The 12,450-nt window shown below is 38.9% G+C and overlaps 1 protein-coding gene and 1 pseudogene across 1 annotated transcript in view; one reads left to right on the top strand and one right to left on the bottom strand.

The window, feature by feature from the left end:
• Positions 1-12,450, bottom strand: part of PAPSS1 (3'-phosphoadenosine 5'-phosphosulfate synthase 1) — an 88,337-nt gene that overhangs the window by 43,486 nt on the left and 32,401 nt on the right. The window contains exons 6-9 of the mRNA XM_054591646.1: positions 7,197-7,310; positions 5,321-5,432; positions 3,478-3,683; positions 316-451 (exon numbers count right to left, since the gene is read on the bottom strand). Of these exons, the coding sequence (XP_054447621.1) occupies positions 316-451; positions 3,478-3,683; positions 5,321-5,432; positions 7,197-7,310 (568 nt within the window). The remainder of the gene's footprint in view (positions 1-315; positions 452-3,477; positions 3,684-5,320; positions 5,433-7,196; positions 7,311-12,450) is intronic.
• Positions 8,356-10,021, top strand: LOC129085210 (dnaJ homolog subfamily C member 15-like; annotated as a pseudogene).

The following is a 12,450-nucleotide window of genomic DNA, read 5'->3' as shown; positions in this document are numbered from 1 at the left end:
TTGTCTTTCTCTCTCTCTCTAAAATCAAATTAAATTTCTTTTTAAATTTCTCTTCTATAGTACTATTCATCTTTAACAGGTGAGTTTTAGAATGAACAAGTAAAAGATCAATTTGTTACTACCATCTATCTTCCACACAGTATACAAAATAATGTTAGATCAAATTATACCTTTCCCTACATATTCCAGATGCCACATTTACCTTTACTCATCATTCTGTTTTACATTAAGTATTGCAAAAAATGTTCTAGAATTTTCCCTGTCAGGCAGAAACCCCAAGTAGTCCCGTATTAGATAATCAGATCTGTGCCATACCAGCATTCATATCTTTAAACTTTTGCTTTAGCTCAGCAGGAGTAAGACGATACTGATCAAGACCATCATTCCAATAAATTCGGTCCAAGACTTGAAGATCTCCTCCAATCAGCCAATCTCCTTGTTCCATAACCATCTAATGGGAAGAAAAAGAAAATAATTGTCTTAAACAGAAACCAAGAGAACATAAGTAAAAAGAGTTCTCTCACACAAGCTAACTACAGCTGTAAATGTCTACTTTCATCCCAAGGTCAGTGGTAAATCTATTTAGCTTAACAACTGAACTGGGATTGGAAATGCTACAGAATTAAGAGTATATTTTATAATTTCTCAAAGGACTTGTGAAACAACTTACATTTAAAAAAAGACAAACAAAACCAACATGAATAATTACGACTTTTTAAGTAACAATAACATTCTTTCCATTGCTGTTATATGTTGCTTAACAGAAAAATTTTTAACCCTGGGTCACCCTCTATTTTGTGTTCTCCAATTCTAAACAACTAAAATAATGATATAGTTGGACACAAAATCATGCCTTCCAATCTCCAAACCACCTTAAATTTCTTACAACGTCTCTCATCCTCTTTCCCTCAAACTGGGAAGAAGAGACAGTGTTTACTAGGATGCATCTGCTCTCACAAAGCTGCTCAGGCTCACCCTTTTCCCAGGACTGTTTACGCTTATATGCAAACAACGTGCCTAAACTGCTGCAGTCCCTTACTACCTGGTCTTCCTCACAAGAAGGTCCATCCCCATCCACCAAATGACTCATTCAATAAATATTTACTGAGTAATTGCTCTGTGCCAGGGCCACACCAGGTACTGGGAAATGTGGCAGAAAACAAGAGAGAAAGATCTTCCTCTAATGGAGCTTACGTGACAGTGGGGAGAGAGAGAAGAGAAATCAGAGGAGTATCAGCTGGTATCAAATGTTACAGAGAAATAAACAGGGCCATGGAACGCAGTGCCCAGAGGCCTACAGTGAGTAACATGTAAGAAAAAGGAGGCAGTGAAGGTCTCGTTGAGGACGGTGACATTTAACCTGAAACGATGAAAAGGAACCAGTCACAGAAGGAAGTATTTTAGGCAGAGGGGCAACAACCACAAAGTCCTGGCGCAGCAAAGCAGGCTTCTGTCTTTGAACAGGAAGACAAGAGAAGATCAAAAAAGGCTAAGGCAAGGACAGGAGCAGAGGAAGAGTAAGACAGACCAGGAGTAAGAAGACCAGGGCTGGATCACCAAGGCCACAGTCTGGCAACTTGGGTTTTATTCTAATTACAGTGACCAGCTTACTGGAGAGTTTTAAAGAGTAAACCGATATGCTCAGATTTATATTTTTAGACGCCACACTCTGGCTGCTCTCAGGAGAACGGAGGAGAGTGGGTAAGAGATGAAGCAGGATTCCAGCCAGGAGATGAGTCCAAGAGTCTAGCCTTAAAACTGGATAACCTGGATGGTACTGGCGGGAGTGGAGGTGGGACACGGACATCCTGCACAAGACAACCAGGCCAAGAGGTCCTCAACGTACTACCTGGTGATGCTCTCACGCTCCAAACCCGCCCGTGACCCATTCATTCCCAGTCAGCATGTGGTGTAGTAAAAAGAACACCAAAGACCTCAGATGGACTCTCGTCCTGACTCCCAGCTGGTACCTCTGCAGCTCTGGGCAAGTTGAACCCACGGTAAGGTTCTTCAGGATAAACAAAAGCATTTTGTCTACCACCCAGGGTCCCTGTAAGGACCAAAACCCAGAAACGTGGTTTGAAAAACATAACTACATGTAAGTTGGTATAATGACTGAACAAAGTCTTAACATTTTAGGGAAGAATGGTAAGCCCCCCATCTTTCCAAGGCCATCTCTCCCACTCGACAACCAGCTATTTCTGAAACACACTCACTCTCTGCTCCTCCTGCTCCGTAAGCCTGGAGCGCCATAGTTCTCACAGCTCCCTCCAACCCAAACCTCCTGGCGCCTCAGGATGCACACCAGGTGCCAACTAACAGGAAGAAGTCTTACAGATCACTCTTTGAAAAATGGTACAAAATATAAAGAGCACTGACATTCGTTGGGTGATTAAAAAATAAACATCTCTTCTCCCAAATTCATGTGAAAAGTGCCCTGTGGTGGCACAGGCTACGTCGTACATGAAGCTCCACATATACCAGTAATTACTGTCTGCTATGATTATGGAAGATGGATGGCCTCGATGCCCAAAATGATTTGGCTGAAACCAGACCCTCATCTCGCCTCTCAGCTGCATAATTTTGCTTGAGACATTTATCCCCTGTGAGTCTTTCTCCATGTGTGAGACAGACATGCCACCCATCCTACAGGTTTCCTATGTGGCTCGAAGAATTTACATGAGCATGTTTTGGAAACTGTTACCTGTTACTAATAACCATAGGATTTTAATGTTGAAGGAAAGCCTGACACTATCACAAGTTAAACCTCTTTATTTTCTGAGAAAATACATCCTCTATTTTAAAAGGTTTTCACTCGTTTGTCCTTCATGGACAATAAAATGAGACTTAACACATTGCCATGATCTAAACAGATGTTACAGAAATTTTCTAGATAAAGCTACTATAATTTCACTTCATTGCTTTTAATGCTCAGAGTGAACTTTAAAACACCTAACAACTGACAGAAATTTGACTTCCATGATAACATTTCACATATAATACATAAAATGCATGAGGCACTTGGGAGAAACTATATTTCACTGCTTTCATACCGGAAACAAAATGTTCAATTAAAAACCCTGACTAGGTAAAACCACCCTGCCATGGGCTCCCACAGCACCCTGACCTCATGTCCTACTGCACGGGCACGAATGATTACCGTGAGCTCTGCCGCTTAAAGGGAAGGGCTCCAAGGGCATAAAGACCGTGCTTGCCATGCCCATCGCCCCATATTCCCAGCACCAGCATCCAGCTCAGTGCCCAGGGTAGAGCAGATGCTTAAAGAGTTGTTGACCAAATATTTATCTGGACCCAATGACAAGACCAAATGTGCATCACACTAATCTAAGATCCAGTCTGGATTCTGCAAAATATTAACAATTCCAATGGGATAGTCAACAGACAGGTAATGCCCACATTTTCAGCACAAACATTATTTGTAAATCAAGATAAAATGCAGCAATGTCTGTACTGGACCTTGATGTAGGGGTGGTTCTTGCATGTCGTTCCCCACTGTCGGGCACAACGCTCCTCCTTCCTGTGCTCAAAAAACTCAGGGTTGCGAAGAATAGCCACGCGGCGGCCCTCGTATATCAGAGCAAATGCCGTGCAGCCGTCCAGCCTCTCTTTATCTTCCTGAGTAGCTGACAGAACTATAGGCACTGACAAGTTAATCACACCCCCTGCAGGGCACAAAAGAACACACAGCACGGGTTACTCAGCAGGCCTTACGCACCCACCTTTCACTCCTGTGGACCCTCGGAGTGTTCAATTTGTGCCTGGCACAGAAAATCAGGACACGGAACAAGCAACAGAGGTTTAAAAAAAAAAAAACCAGCAGAAATTAAGAAAATCAACAATGTACATAGCAATACTCAAAAGAATTCATGACACTGTCTTTTGGAGAAAAACTATTGTATAGAATCACAGAAGCTTAAAAAAAAACCTGTTTTACAAGGAAAAATCAACTAGTTAAGCCTAACATCACCAAAAACATACTGAATACCTCCCATATATGAGTAAGACAAAGAACTATGATTCAGGAATTTTTCAGGAAAAGTTTAAATCCTTGCTGATAATTACCTTTTGAGTGGCAAGTTGGTTAAGTATACTTGAGTATACTTGGATATCCTTGAGACAAAAAGACACCACCACCCAGAAAGTTTTTTGTTTCTTGGTTTTTAATCAAAACTGAACCAATGTCAGCTATCACTGGCCAAGAAACAAAGGCAGTAAGTAATCTGTGCTCCTTTTAAACCAAAATATGTTCCACTGAGACTAAAGACACATTCTCGGTTCCCAACCTTTCAGGCTCTAAAAGTTTTTTCCCTACTCATTGTGCACAGATTAGAAAAAATGCACTTTCAAATTCCTATGTGGACCTTATTCACATACCAAATAGAAACAATACTTTTGCGGGAAATCATGGCATGAGTTCTTTGATAACTGCTTGACTATTTTAAAATTACCACCACCAGGTATAGTACAAAACAGATAATTAGTATACAGATTTCCACCAAATTCAAGACTAAATTATTATCCAGGATGCAGCCCACAAAGGCTAATTTACCATGAGTCCCGAGGAAGAAAATCAAAAAGCAATATTTAATCCTTATGTTCTCGCAATAAAATTTCTTGAGAAGAATGATTACAAATTACATTTTCTAATACATATTTCACTCCCCCGTTTTAAAAAGTCATAATAACAGAAGGACATGGGAGCAATTTAGTAGGGTTCTGTGACATTTAACAATATTTTCTTTAAGGTAATAAATTAATCTTACTAACAGTATACAAAGTTTAAGGTAGCTAGATTGTAATTACAATATACTGAACATCAATTTCTTTGGCACTTTTTGGTTTTTTGTTTGTTTGTTTGTTTGTTTGTTTGTTTTAGTGTTTTAAAAGAACAGGAAGAACCACCCTTTTAACCACCTGTTTCAGGCCTCCTTACCTTCAGACTCCCCGACGCCCTATTAGAACACCTGGTAAGCGTGAGCTGCGGGAGAGCAAAACTGAGAAAGTATGTGCGCTTTTCGGGGGGATGAAAATGATCAGGTGGAAATGCACAGGGAAACTATTTGTTTTTGAAGTTCATTTTCACTCCTCAGGCTTTCCTTCCATCCCCCCCCCCCACAAATACACCACAACTGGGGAAACGAAATGTGGAAAACAGATCTTACTATCCACGTAAAGTGTCCAGTATTGCTATAACTTAGTCTTCAAATGGTACTACTACTCTATATAAACAGTAATGAATCCCTGCAAAGTGTAATATCTCTTCCACACTCAATGTAGTTTTGAATGTAAAATGTCTTACCATCCAGAAGACAATCAAAGTGAAGACACTGCAAGTACTCCCTCTCTCTCATAAAGCCATTCAGTGGGGTGGCCCACCCTTCTGCCAAAACCTGCACCCACTGCATATCCACCTAGTAAACGAGAAAGGAGAATTTTCTATGTCATGTACTTGTGAACAAAAGCAGTAATGGCCTTCAGGAATTTAATTTTGAAAGTAATGGAAACAAACATCTCAAGACTGATTACAGATTATACAAATCTAATAGAGAATAAGGGCACTAGAAAAATACACATTTCTTCTAATCAGTTTAAATAACATTAGGCCTACAAGCATTTCCAATAAGGATAGCATCTCTCAAATCAGGGGTTCTCCAATGTTAATATGCATAAGAAACTACTGGAAGGCTTGTTAAAATGAAGACTGCTTCACCTCCCAGTTTGTGATTGTTTGCTGTAGTGTACAAGAATTTGTATTTTTAACAGGTTGCAGAGCATAAATGTAAGTGGAGCAAGCTCATTTTTAACTAGGTACTATATAACAGAGGTTCCCAATGAGAAAAGATGAAGCACCTGGCTGAGTGGTATGTAGTAAAATGTTGCTTACTATTTATTTCCAGAGTAGGTTGGCCAACGTGTTCCACTGAAAAATCAAATTCCTCTTCTGCAGTTCACAGAAAAAATTATATTCATGCACCAAATTGTTTCATGTCGAGTTTTCAACTTAGTTGTTTCCTACACCTTTGACCATAGCCACTATTTGTCTATATCAGAATCCAATCTAGACAGTATCTATTATGGACTGAACGTTTATGTCCCCCTGAAAACCATGGCAAACTTCTAACCGCCAATGTGAGTGTATTTGGAGATATGGCCTATGAGGAAGTGATAATGATTAAATGAGGTCATAAGGGTGGGTCCTAATCCAACAGGTTGGCTCCCTCATAAGGAGAAGAAGAAACACCAGAGGTCCCTCTCTCTGCCCTCTGAGGATATCGTTAAAAGGCAGATGTCCTCAATGCCAGAAGAGAGCCTCACCAGAAACCAAGTCAGCCAGCATCTAGACCTTGGACGTTCCAACCTCCAGAACTGTGACAAACTAAATTTCTGCTGTTTAAGTCATTTAGTCTATGATATTTGTTATGGCAGCCCAAGCTAATAATGTTACCTGACTTAACATGAAGTTTTTAATTAATTTTTTTTCATATTGCTGTTAAGAAGAATAAACCATTGCATTGAAGGAAAGTTCACATTTAGAAAAGGGTACTGTCTTTCTGAGTTGTAAAGTCTGACTGACCTGATTCATATTCACTCATTATCATTCTTCTTCTAGTCCAGGTTCTAATTCCTGTCTGTTTTTAGAGTGTACCTAACGATATGATTTAAAATTCTCTATTTGAAACATAAATTATAATCTCTGCTGTCATCATATCTAGTTTAAGCTGTTTTTTATTGGGAAAATACCTAATAATATCATTAGAGCTAAGATATACAACAGAAATATTCTTCGCAATATAAGAAGGGGAAGAGTCAGAGTTTAGTTAGGGGAATTAGAAAATATGTTTAAAGCAAAGAAGAAAAAAATCATTTTTAAATTGATTATTAATTTTCAATTAATTATTACAGATTAGTATTCCTCAACCTTTTAGAACCCAGGTATTCTGATAAGCCTAAAAATCTTGTACAATCTTTGTTCTTAGATGTTTAAAAATAAATAAATAGTATGACTAAAAGAAAATCAAAGCCATAGTATTTTGGAAATATGGTTTTACAAATCAGACACATCTCCCACCCTGGAAATTGAGATATACACCACAGTTAACCGCGCCCTCAAACACAACAACAAAGCTACAACTTTTACAGACCAGTGATTATTTATAAGGCAACAAAGCACTTACTTTATTAATTTTCAATGCTGGTAATGTTTCTGCATCTGTTTTTGCCAAATGAAGTTTATTTTCTGGCACATACAGTTCTTTTACTTCATAAGAGGCATCTACAGGTACAATATCCTATAGAAAAACAAAAGTACAAATAAACATTTGATTCAACAATTTACAGTTCTTCAAAAGGTATCTTAAAGAAGACAATAAAAATGTCAAAATAAGACTTAAAAAAGTATAAAAGAGGGATCTGAATGCTGTCCCTGCCCAGTCAATTTTCCAAGTGTCAGGTGGCCTACTTTCAAGCACATAAACTCCCCCATACAAAAAGTCATTACACATAATGTCTCATCTAGTGAGAAAGAAATTCCTAGAATGTACCATAGATGTCAAAATCAAGCAACTACAGAGAAGACATGACCTTGAAAAGGTAATGATAAAAACAATTTGAAAACAAGCCCCGCCGCCCCCAATAAAACCACTCCAAACATAATCATTATCTTCAGCGTGTCACAAAACCACTTCACTTAAGTCACCTTTTCAGTGATCAACACAGTACTCCAGAGCATGCCAGCCTTGCTCCCACCACTGCAGGCTTGAGAAACAACACTTTGGATCCCATATGAAAAGCAGTCTGGAAATTATATGCAAACTGCAAGCACTCACTCACACAACACTGGGACAGCGCTCATCCCCATTTATCCTTCGGGAATCTATTTGTGATTACCGCAACACAGACACTCACATGCTGCTCACCAGGTGACTGTTACAAGGCTTGCTCACGTGTGTCATACTCCTAGGAATAATTACTAAATGTATTCAATTACCTTAAAATTTTTAAGCCAAATCTATCAAGTAATCTCAATAAGCATATAAAACTTGCACTGATTAACAGCTTTTCATACATCTCATCCAAGCAATACTTTGTTATTCAAAATAAAGTAATTCTCAAGAGAATGAGAAGACAAGCCATATACTAGGAGAAAATATTTGCAAAATGTGTATCTGGAAAAGGACTGTTACCCAATATACACAAAGAACTCTTAAAACTCAACAATAAGAAAACCTGATCAAAAAATAGGCCAAAGATCAGAACAGACACCTCACCAAAGAAGATAGAGAGCTAACAAATAAGTATATAAAACAATGCCCTACATCATATGTCATCGGAGAAATGCAATTTAAAACCACTACAGACCTATTACAGTGGCCAAAATCTGAAACACTGACAATACGGAAAACTAGTGAAAATACAGAGCAACAGAAACTCTCCCTCACTGTTGGTGAGAATGCAAAACAGTGCAGAAACCTTGGAAGACAATTTGGTGGTTCCTTACAAAACTAAATAAACCCTTACTGTATACAATCCAGCAACCACGCTCCTGGGTATTTATCAAAATAAGTTGAAAACCTATGTTCACACAAAAACCTGCACACAGATATTGATAGCAGCCTTATTCATATTTGTCAAAACTTTGAAACAACTGAGAAGTCCTTCAGCAGACAAATGAATAAACTGTGGTAGATCTAGATAATGGGATACTGAAGAAATGAGCAAGGAAGCCATGAAAAGGCATGTTGGAAAAAGGAGCCAATCTGAAAAGGCTACATATGATATAACTCTAACTACGTGACATTCTGGAAAAGACAAACTAGGGAGATAGTAAAAAAAGCAACGGTGGCCAGGCTTGGGGGTGAGGGTGGAGGGCGGGGTGAACAGGCAGAGCACTGAGGATTTTCTAGGGCAGTCAAACTATTCTGTGTGATACTATAATGGCAGATACATTTGTCAAAAACCCACAGAATGTACAATCCTGATGTAAACTAAATTATGGGTGACAAAGATGTGTCATGAGGTCCATCGACTGTAACAAATGTACCAGTCTGGTGACGGATATTGACAGCTGGAGAGGAGGGCTAAAACTGCTCCAGGAAGTCCACAAAATATATAAAACAACAGGGCACCGAGGCGGAGAACGTATCCCTGAGCTGCACTACCATGGCTGCCTGTGCTGGCAGCGCCACCCAGCGGGGGCCTGCGGTATGCGGAGTACTCGCCACCCTCAACCAAACAGCTGGACGCGGACATCGACCAGGGACTGGCAAGAGGCTTCATAGCTGTAGGACTGGGTGTTGCAACTTCGCATTTGCAGGTCACTATGTGTTTCAGATCCGAAAACCTCTAGAACAAGTAATCACAGAAACTACAAAGAAGATTTCAACTTCTAACATTTCATCCTACTATAAAGGAGGATTTGAAGATAAAATGAGTAGGCAAGAAGCTAGTCTTATTTTGGATGTAAAGCCCATCTGCTAGAAAGGCCAAGATAAGAACTGCTCAGAGAAGAATTATGATTTTGAATCACCCAGATAAAAGCAATTTCCATAGGCTTCAAATGGTTGGGGTTTTTAAATAGTTTTCACTAATTTCTGGGGAAGAGAACAGTGGAACTCCTCATTCCAGAAGTCAGACTCCTATCTGCCTCCACATGATCGTAACATCTTTCTTTTTAGAAAGATAATGGGGAAGGGAGAGAAAGAGATGGAGAGAAATAATGATCAGTTGCCTCGACCAGGAACCAAACCCGCAACCCAGGCATGTGCCCTGAACCAGGAATCTAACCAACGACCCTTTGCTCTGAGGGACAACACCCAACCAACTGAGCCACACCAGTCAAGGCCTCGTTGTGCCAGTACCACAGATTTTTAATTTGCATAGCCTATTAATTTGCAATACTTGTTAATTTTATAACAAGTATTTTTTTTCTGGTGGAACTCCATACTTAGCAACCAAAATAAATGAAGCAAAAGACTTTCTAGAAGAAACCACCAAACACTGATTGATGCTCAAGAACTGCTCTGAAGGAAAAAAGTGGGAAGGGGTTTAAAAACAAAGTCCAACAAATTTAATCAAAACCACCACCGCCACAATTTTCATACACATGCTAATGATCAATAATAATTTATTCCACTGTTAAGTGGTATAATAATAAAAGGTTAATAATCAATCAAAAAATATAAAACAATAACAAAAGAAGGTTATTCAAAATAAGTATTAATGAAAGAACCAGGTTTTTAAGGACACTCCCTACTATTTTTCCTGAGGAATAAGTTTGGGAAGAAACCTCAACTTATATTTGGTCTTACATTAATACCTTCCACAGAGGAAAACAGCAGAGACAGACATGCATGTCAAGGCTTGATGATCTCATGGAAGGTCTGGTGTCATTGCTAAGGCAGTCCCTGTGGTTCTGAGAATCTAGAAACAATTATTCCACATTTCTCCAACTCTCTCTTTCCTCAAAGGTGGAACAAAAGAGAGACAGTTTGGCACTGCCTACATCATGTGCCAAAAACAGGCTCATCCTACAGGTACATTCAAGACCTCTGAAGTTTCTCATCCTAAACCCAAGAATCAACAAGGAGGATAAACATGAAGGAAAAGGAAAAGAAAAGAAATAATAAAAATTAAAAGATAGAAGAGAAATAAGGAAACACCGCTTGCTGCCATACGGAGGTCAGCCAGCGAGGCTGCTCCTGGAGCAGAGACACGAAGGGCGCTTTCTGGCGGTCCCGTGGTGTCCCTTGAGTACCTGCCCTACTGCTCACAGGAGGAAAGTAGTCAAGTATGTGTGTGAAGCACAAATCCCGCACAGCATAGGACACTTCATAAACCTTCCAGACCATCTTTTTCAATTAAGCATCCAGCAATCACCCACAGCGGAAGAAGGTATTTGTTGTCTTTACGGACGGTCAAGACCAAATTGGGGCCTTAGAGAACAATGGCGAAGGCAGGAGGACGGCTTCCACCAGCTGCCTCTCTTCTCTTTGCAGACGTAAATACAACTTTGTATGAATGAGGTAGATTATCTCCATGAACGTAACTGAAGTGGACATGTCTTGAACTTTTCTGAGGGGGATCAAAGAAGTGATAAGTAAATATAACCAATTTATACATAATACTTGATTTCACTGTGCATGTGAAGACTCTTTCTTTATATCTAACGAGAAACAGATTAACTTCACATAGCCCATTCTGTGCCTCCTAACTCCAGGAATTATTTTAATACATTATATTTAATACATTAATACATGTGTTTTAATACATTTAATACACTTTTAAGGTAGAAAATAGCAGTTAAGAGAATTTGGAAATGAGAAAAACAAATCACCCTATATATGGTTATTATCATTTTTGTATATTCCCTTCCAACTGCTTTCCACCCACAGGCACATTTCAGGGAAATTAATAGTTTCAGCAGTCCATACAAAGCCTCTTACTTCATCAACTAGAAAATAAAAATTCAGAATCAACTTTTCCCAGAACAATAATGTAATGTGCATTAAGTGAACTGAATACACACCCTGTATGTTCAATTAGCTTCTTGGATCTGTAAAGCTGACATACACATTTTTCCAGTCGCAAAATAAAGAATTAAAATCTGCCAGACAAAAAGTCTGACATTCATTAGGACTTTTGTGAGAAAGGGTATGACAAAACAGACTTAAACTTAAATATTTACATTAATCACAAAACATTAGGGACATATCATCAGTTCTACCTATGGAGGTACAAACTATTTGCTAGTCTCCTTTTACAGAGGACAATGAGGCTCGGGAAAAGGGTTATTAACTTGTCCCAAATCCTGGCTACGCTGCCTTCCACTGCAGTTAACACACAATAAATACTCAATAAATAGTAATTATAGTTTGCTTGCTTGCTACATGCCAGGAACATTTCTAAGCACTTGACACATTAACTCATAGAGTCATCAGTACAATTCTGAAGCAGGCAGGCACTATTATTTTTTCCCATTTTACAGAAGGCAGAATGGTAACCACAGATAGCAGGTTATTTTCTGAGGTGTAGAGTTAATTGGTAAGTGCTGGAACTGAGGTCTCAATACTACTCTCCTCCAAAACAAAACGAACAAAAAAATCCTTTATTGTTTCTCCCATGAAAACTAAGTTATGAAACATTTTGTCACCCAAGTTGTTCTTAGTTTATTTTCAAGAGTTTATTAAACATTTACAATTCCAGCATTTCCAGTCTGCATGTGATGTTTCTGTGTTGATAAAGTTCTTGACAAAAAGTAAAGATACTCAACATTTTAGATAGGCCTAAACATTTTCATGTGAATGATTTTCAATCAGCTTTTTGAAATCCCATCATTTCCACCACTCTAGACTTCTTAGAAATTCAAAACCAGAACGCAGTCTGGGAACAAATGACATAGGGACTCCCAGGAAGAGAAGAACTTCATTCTTA

The sequence above is a fragment of the Pteronotus mesoamericanus genome, unplaced genomic scaffold (genome assembly GCF_021234165.1).
Source record: "Pteronotus mesoamericanus isolate MK-2021 breed Mesoamerican mustached bat unplaced genomic scaffold, CSHL_Meso_final scaffold_232, whole genome shotgun sequence".
In the NCBI taxonomy this organism is placed as follows: domain Eukaryota; kingdom Metazoa; phylum Chordata; class Mammalia; order Chiroptera; family Mormoopidae; genus Pteronotus; species Pteronotus mesoamericanus.
The sequence above is the reverse complement of the archived record's forward strand: the minus strand, read 5'-3'. Positions and strand labels throughout refer to the sequence as shown.